The sequence below is a fragment of the Macaca mulatta genome, chromosome 6 (genome assembly GCF_049350105.2).
Source record: "Macaca mulatta isolate MMU2019108-1 chromosome 6, T2T-MMU8v2.0, whole genome shotgun sequence".
NCBI lineage: Eukaryota > Metazoa > Chordata > Mammalia > Primates > Cercopithecidae > Macaca > Macaca mulatta.
In genome coordinates this window covers 155,394,464-155,402,183 of record NC_133411.1, presented here as the reverse complement: position 1 = coordinate 155,402,183, position 7,720 = coordinate 155,394,464, and the positions used below count along the sequence as shown (strand labels likewise).

Sequence of the window (7,720 nt, the reverse complement as noted above, 5' to 3'; positions counted from 1 at the left end):
TGTTCTCTTCATTCATCATTTATGGGTATATTTGTATTACTCCACAGGGCTGACGATTTGGTATTAGACTTGCTAATGAGCAGCAGCCATGTGGTCCTGCTATCTGACAGTCAGTACAGTCACAAGTATATTGTATGCAGCAGAGAAGAGCTTAACAGCCAGCCTCCTTCCACATTCTGCTCTCAGGAAATAAGCAAGGGGAGGATCCAGAGGTGTCATTTGACACTGACGACGCAGTACTTATTTCCTATGCAAAAGAGCCCAGGCAGGAAGACAAACCTAAATAAGAAGCTAACTTCTGTAAGAAGCTGTGAAGAGTGATGCTGGCAGCTGCCTTTGCAGACTCTAACTCCAGCAGCATGAATGTGTCCTTTGCTCATCTCCACTTTGCCGGAGGGTACATGCCCTCTGATTCCCAGGACTGGAGAACCATCATCCCGGCTCTCTTGGTGGCTGTCTGCCTGGTGGGCTTCGTGGGAAACCTGTGTGTGATTGGCATCCTCCTTCACAATGCTTGGAAAGGAAAGCCATCCATGATCCACTCCCTGATTCTGAATCTCAGCCTGGCTGATCTCTCTCTCCTGCTGTTTTCTGCACCTGTCCGAGCTACAGCATACTCCAGAAGTGTTTGGGATCTAGGCTGGTTTGTCTGCAAGTCCTCTGACTGGTTTATCCACACATGCATGGCAGCCAAGAGCCTGACAATCGTTGTGGTGGCCAAAATATGCTTCATGTATGCAAGTGACCCGGCCAAGCAAGTGAGTATCCATAACTACACCATCTGGTCCGTGCTGGTGGCCATCTGGACTGTGGCCAGCCTGTTACCCCTGCCAGAATGGTTCTTTAGCACCATCAGGCATCATGAAGGTGTGGAAATGTGCCTCGTGGATGTACCAGCTGTGGCTGAAGAGTTTATGTCAATGTTTGGTAAGCTCTACCCACTCCTGGCATTTGGCCTTCCATTACTTTTTGCAAGCTTTTATTTCTGGAGAGCTTATGACCAATGTAAAAAACGAGGAACTAAGACTCAAAATCTTAGAAACCAGATACGCTCAAAGCAAGTCACAGTGATGCTGCTGAGCATCGCCATCACCTCTGCTCTCCTGTGGCTCCCCGAGTGGGTAGCTTGGCTGTGGGTATGGCATCTGAAGGCTGCAGGCCCGGCCCCACCACAAGGGTTCATAGCCCTGTCTCAAGTCCTGATGTTTTCCATCTCTTCAGCAAATCCTCTTATTTTTCTTGTGATGTCAGAGGAGTTCAGGGAAGGCTTGAAAGGTGTATGGAAATGGATGATAACCAAAAAACCTCCAGCTATCTCAGAGTCGCAGGACATACCAGCTGGCAACTCAGAGGGTCTTCCTGACAAGGTTCCATCTCCAGAATCCCCAGCATCCATACCAGAAAAAGAGAAACCCAGCTCTCCTTCCTCTGGCAAAGGGAAAACTGAGAAGGCAGAGATTCCCGTCCTTCCTGATGTAGAGCAGTTTTGGCATGAGAGGGACACAGTCCCTTCTGTACAGGACAATGACCCTATCCCCTGGGAACATGAAGATCAAGAGACAGGGGAAGGTGTTAAATAGATTTCAGTTTCAAAGCAAAACAAATTGTGATTATTGTATTTACTTGTACTGCTGCTTATCAATATTGCTGACTTTACAAACTGTAATACAATTATTACCATTAGGAATTACAAAAATATTCCACAATCTACACTTTCCAAATGTGCAATGTGGTAAGTAGAGAACCATGTTAGAATAGATAATTATGTTTCAGAATTAGAACCTGGCTTCCCAAACAATTTAATTGTTTAAAGATGTTGCTGTCAAAGTGATTAGATAGCCCGGCTATTCTGTCATTTGTTCACAATGGTTTCACTGGGTACCCCCTAGGACCAGCCCTGTAGTGGACCGGCAGGAGCCTGGAGTAGAGGTTCTGTCAAAGCTGAGCCCCTCTACCTTCAGTTTCATCCTGGACCTGCTAGTCCTAATTTTACCTACCAAATTGTATTTCACATAACCAAAGCTCAAAATCTACTTTCACTTGAGATTTTTAACACATTAATGATAAATTTTAGTTATCTTCATTTACTTAATAAATGTTAATTTACTTGATGAAAAGTCCGTATCATCATGTTCATGACTGAAGGTCAAAGAAAAAGAAACAGCACCTGATTCCAATTCTGGACTAATTTCAACCCATGGCTGGTTCTGGCTAAGTTTAAATAAACTCCAACTTATACTAAAGCCTGCTTCAGTGAACTTTTTAAAGCTACCTGAATGAGTCTTCAGTTTCTGAGAATTTTAGCAGCTTTCCAATGACTTTCAATAGTCTGATATGGGGGGAAAAAGTACTTTAAAAATGCCCTCTCTTCACTTCCAGAATGTGGGACAGTTATTTTTCTATAAGCAGAAATGTGTTCCTCTTAATATCTCCTTTCTCCCAAGATAAACCATGGTTAATGATATAGGTATAGATTACTCCTCAAATATAAATAGAAGATGGAGATGGTGATCTTTCTTGTTAATGGTACTAAACTTACCCTCACCCATAACGCTGAACTTGAACCCTACTCAACTTTTAAAATACTATAGGATTTCTAAGTTATAAAAATAATCGAGCAACCTGAGAAAGAGATTGATGTTAAAAAGAGAAAATCCAACAAACACAAGACAGAATTTGGTTAAGAATACAAAATAAAAAGCATAAGGGCAATGCAGAAAGAAAAGCAGTAAAACTGTGTACCCAGACATATGGTAAAATTTGAGTAATAGGCAATAACCATTCATTTTATGGCAAGGTAAAACACACCCAGTAAAACATGATTATGATACATTTCTTCCCCTTTTAAGTATAATGATATTCGTCCATGATGCTTGATTACTTTGTTATAGAACTCGGGTATTTTCACTGAAAGGTTCCCTCAGAACAGAAAAATGCCTTTAGGGCAAACGAAGCAATGCAGAATCTGAAATATAAAGAATTATGTTATGGAAAAAAAAAAGATGTTGTTTTTTATGTTGTGTATGGGTTTCCGGATTCTTTGCTTTTTCATAAGTGGTCATAGTTTGCTTTTTAACACAGGAGGTAGGGCTATATTCTTTTTACTTCCTTCATTACAGATTTTATGTAAAGCTCATGTATTCAAATACAGTAAAATTTAACCCAAGAATCCAAAATATTGTTTTGTGATATGGTAGTTACAGAAAGGATTATCATTGTCTGTGATTATTTGAATTAATAGTTTTTATGTTCATTATATGTAGTAAACTTAGGATGTAAGCTTCCAGGGTTTGACACTTTAAACTTGTAAAGAAATAAAATTACGTTTTACTTCAGATTGTTTCTGGAGATTTAAAGCTGTCTTTGTCTTGAATTATCATTCCAAAATCATTATTAGGAACAATGGAGCTTTATGGGGCCATTTGACCTTAACACTGGAACATGTCTCAGAGTGAACTTATTTTCAGAGTTTGCTAACAAGCACCAAATCAAGATGCAGACACTGGAACAAAGAGTAATCACAATGAACCTTTCATTAAGAACCTGATACACAAAGTAAGTCCTGACTTGATCCCTTAAAAAATCTGCTTAGAGAAGTTTGATTTGTGTCTTATCTGCTCAATCCCGAGCAGATACTTTTAAGATAAAAGTAGGAAATTAGAACAGATATCACCAAACTGTTTTCTTCTCACTTCTCTACTATGAGAAACAATGTAGTAAGTGGACAAACAATACTATGTGGAATTCAGAATAACAAAATAAGGCATTCTGGAAACTTTACCCTTGTGAGACAGTCATATTTCTACATACTACATTATAGTTGTGCTCCTCTTGGCAAGCACTTCAGTTTCATTCCTCAGAGTACTTAAAAATCACTCAATGAACTTATAAAATGAACTTCAAAGAAAGAGAAAAAAGGAAACAAAACAAGGCCAGGTGTGGTGGTTGACACCTGTAATCCTAGCACTTTGGGTGGCTGAGGTGGGAGAATGGCTTGAGGCCGGGAGTTTGAGACCAGCCTGGGCAACAGAGTGAAACCATTTCTAAAAAAAAAAAAAAAAAGCCAGACATGGTAATGCGGTAATGCATTCCTGCAGTCTCAGCTACTCAGAAGGATCACTGAAACCAGGAGTTCAACATTACAGTGAGCTATGATGGCACCACTACACTCCAGCCTAGGAGACAGTGAGATCCTTCGTACGAATTAAAAGAAAAAACATATCCTGTTTATCAACTTTATAGCTGAAGACCTTAGTCTGATCAATGCCAGGTTCCTACATACAGAGTTCACAAAATTTCTATGATACTTAATAGATTTAAGCTAAGAACTATATAACATGAATGTGAATGCGTGTGTCTGTGACTATACACACAACATACAAACACAGATCTGTTGGTATTCCTTCTTTCTAGGATTTGTTACAATCATAGTGGGTAAAAGATAATGGAAAATAAATTATTCTATTAATATATATATTTTCTTAAACATTTATTTATGTGGCACTCTGAAGCGAGCAATTTATGAGGGGATAAAATAAAAAGATTTGTTTTCAACTCGGGAGGTAAAGCTAGATATATCAATTTGGAACCGATTCATGGTGTGATGCACACATGTTGAAAGAATGCCAAAAAGGTGCAAACCATCATACAGTACAAAGGACAAAAACAAAAAAAATCCCAGCATCTTCTTGCTTTGAGGCAATAAGGCACTGCTAAAAAGACTTGAGCACCAAAATGATTCTCTACAAATTCTTTCCTTTTTATACTGCAAATACTAATTATATTCAAACCTTTAAAAACTAGGTAATACTTAAGATTTAGAGTCAACTTACTTTGTGCGAAATTCTATTTGCTGCTTTTTTAAAAATCAGGTTAAAATAAGCTCTTAAAAATTAAGTAACAATAATCATATACAATACAGATATATAAAAAGGGTTGGTTTATTGTAGTTCAAATACATAAACTGAACATTCAAACATCTTAAAATTAAACTTTAGCAACAAAGTTTAACATTCAAACAGGAGTATAGTTTACAAGAAACACCCAGAAAGGTAATTTGTTGTCTAATCCAGAATATTGATAAAGATCACTTAATGGTGAATAAAATATGTTTAACCAGTGGTTCTATTCTGGCCAACATGTTAGTTATGACCGTGGTTCCATACCTGAGAAGAAATTACTACATAAATCTTCTCTTAGGCTAAACAACAAGACTTGGTCTATAATTCAGAGGGGATAATCAAAGCACGTAAGTGAACAAATAAAACTAATCTGATCTTTAGAGACAAAGGTAAAAGTATTGTCCATTATAATAATCGTAGCCTCTGGAAGATAAGAATTCAATTTTCAGTGTCTTCTCTTTTACCCGCTTTAAAAAAAAAAAAATCAAAACAAAACAAACCCCAACTCAGGTTTTCTTGGAGTCTGTAGTATTTGCATCTGGCAAGTTCAAGCCACAAATGCTCTTACTTCTTGCATGTATTAACACTGCTAGGAAGAACGTCACCAAGTCACTGACTTCCACACCTCATAAAAGGATGAATTTTAGCTTCAAGATTTTAAGATTTACTAGAGACAGCCTATATTTGAGTATGTATGTCAGTCATGCCACACAAAGAAAAGCATAAATATTTCCAAAGTGTTCTGTTCAGAAACTGTTCACAAATGCTTCTCCTTCTGTTTGTCAGATGGTTTTGCAATAGGTTGACTAATGCACATATATGTAAAAACCTGAAAATTGGCTCATGCAAGCATTTTGAATAGATACCCCTGTGGAAGAGTATTTAGAATTATTTTGTTGATCGTCTCGTGGGCTCTGATGCTGTAGGTGGTGGGGGTGGACCCCGGCGATCCAGGTCATCAACATATGCCACAATCAGTTTACGCCTCTCCTCTGGCACACAGTCCAGTACTAAATACCGTTTGTCATTCTGTAAAATTTTTTCTACATCTTTCAGGTGCTGATCAGATTCTTGGATTAATTTTTTGGATCTGAAATAAGAAAAAGAAGTCCAAGAATTACTGACGGCTGTTCACAGGTCTTTCAGAAATGAGCTGGAAATGTCCATCTAGTTCCTAATTGTGTTTCCACTTTTTTTTTTTTTAAGAAAAATTTCACTGCAGTGGTCACCTTTGTAAGTCGCCTCAGCAAAGACTCCAAGGAGTGAAAGGGCCTCAGAAGCTGAATTACCCTCCCACCCCTAGTGGTGGTCCCTCCAGATCAGGGCTGAGGGTGGGTGGGTAAATCTTGCCCGTGCTGTACCTGTTCTGTGGATGAACAGAGGACTTCAGTCTGCGGGGCTGCCAATCCCAGCATCTTTCACAAGCTTTCACTTTCACATCTTTCACTAAATTAACTATAAAAATGTAGAAAGAAGTCTTACTTCACATCTAATTTAAAAGCCCAAGCTGATGCAAAACATTAAGGATCCTGACCAAAAAATCCAAATGACAAAATATCTAAAAACCACACCCTCAGCACTATCTAGCCTCCCGTGCACATACCCTTTATTAAGATGTTTCAAATTTCTCTCTTAAAGAAGAAAAGCTGGAGCATGAAACAAAAATGGTTTCCTGCATACTGACTGGTTAAGCAATGCAAAATTGTTTTCCTGATGATAAATTGTTAGGGGTGGGTTTGCTACAGAGAAATCTTTTTTATAGGCTCTAATTTCATAATTTACAATTTGCATTTAAATGTACCCAGCAAAATGCTTTCCTTTGAGGGGAAAAAAAAATGTTTATGCTGAGCTTACATAGATGATTTCATGCTTTAGAATGATCTAACCACACTGAATAGTCTTCAGAGGAGGCAAAGAACTGATAGTGAAAGATTATTTTAAAAGACTTTTCATGAAATACAATTCTTATGTAGTTGAGGGTATTCCTAAAAAAAGCAGTGAAGTAAAAAAAAAAAAAAAAAAAAAAAAGGTATGTATTAAAAACTGGATGGGTGGGTAACACAAAATAAGAATTGACATCTGGGCCCTTTCTTTAAAAAAAAAAAAAAGTATGGTAGATATGGGCTGTATTTGACTTTGGACAGAAGTTGGCATCTTCTTATCCCTAAAAATTAATAATGTGTGTGAATGCAAAGAATGCTCTGACCATTAGAGTAAAGACTAGTAAAGAGAATGACTGCCAATATGAAACATTTCATTGCACACACCTATATGTTATAAATTTGGTCTCTTTCAAAAGCGTCCTGAAGTCAGCTTTGGCTGTGATATATTTGTCTCTGATATATTCTTCAAATTCTCTTTGTTTTTTCTGTTAAAAAAAAAAAAAAAAAAAAGTTAAGATTATGGAAATAAAGCCCACTAATTCCAAAATAAACATCAATTATTTATTAAACAGTAATGTTTAGGTCACATAATAAAATTCAAATTTCAAAAGAAAAAGGCAACAGGGTACATTTTGTTCATATATAAAATTCATTAAATCACATAATCTGCAATGCTCATTTTTGTGGCATATAGAAAGAATGAGGAATCATAAATTAGTAGTGGCTGAAACTTGAGAACTTCCTATGCGCTACACTGCTGAGCATTTTATGAGGATCATCTACTTCAATCTTCATAATAACCTCATGAAGTGGACACTTAAAAATAAGGATATTAAGGATTAAGTGTTCACTTCCTGCACACTGTATTTTTAACTTCAAGAACAAAAACAGTAATTTGTGGATACAGCAACTGTAGGTTAACACTCAAAACTTAAC

At 37.3% G+C, this 7,720-nt stretch overlaps 2 protein-coding genes across 10 annotated transcripts in view; one reads left to right on the top strand and one right to left on the bottom strand.

Annotated features, from left to right (window-relative positions):
• Positions 1 to 243: 243 nt before the first annotated feature.
• Positions 244 to 3,302, top strand: GPR151 (G protein-coupled receptor 151). Its single transcript, XM_001101607.5, has one exon. It carries the CDS (start codon positions 321 to 323, stop codon positions 1,578 to 1,580), a length of 1,260 nt encoding a protein of 419 aa, XP_001101607.1. The 5' UTR covers positions 244 to 320; the 3' UTR covers positions 1,581 to 3,302.
• Positions 3,303 to 4,922: 1,620 nt separating this feature from the next.
• TCERG1 (transcription elongation regulator 1) overlaps positions 4,923 to 7,720 on the bottom strand; it is a 62,785-nt gene continuing 59,987 nt past the window's right edge. For 4 of the 9 annotated variants that reach the window (XR_001445592.3, XR_013394936.1, XR_013394937.1 and 1 more), the window contains 3 exons: positions 7,169 to 7,269; positions 6,263 to 6,356; positions 4,923 to 5,991 (listed from right to left, as the gene is read on the bottom strand). Coding sequence is in view for 5 of the 9 variants with exons in the window: in XM_015141130.3 (XP_014996616.3) it covers positions 5,790 to 5,991; positions 7,169 to 7,269 (303 nt within the window). In the remaining 4 variants the exon portion in view is untranslated. Of the gene's footprint in view, positions 5,992 to 6,257; positions 6,357 to 7,168; positions 7,270 to 7,720 lie in introns of those variants that run through there. The other 5 variants (XM_015141130.3, XM_001101428.4, XM_015141131.3 and 2 more) reach the window with 2 other exon arrangements.

What these genes read in the sequence shown, in the direction of transcription:
- GPR151 (XM_001101607.5), top strand. Translation starts at nt 321, where the DNA reads ATGCTGGCAGCTGCCTTTGCAGACTCTAACTCCAGCAGCATGAATGTG.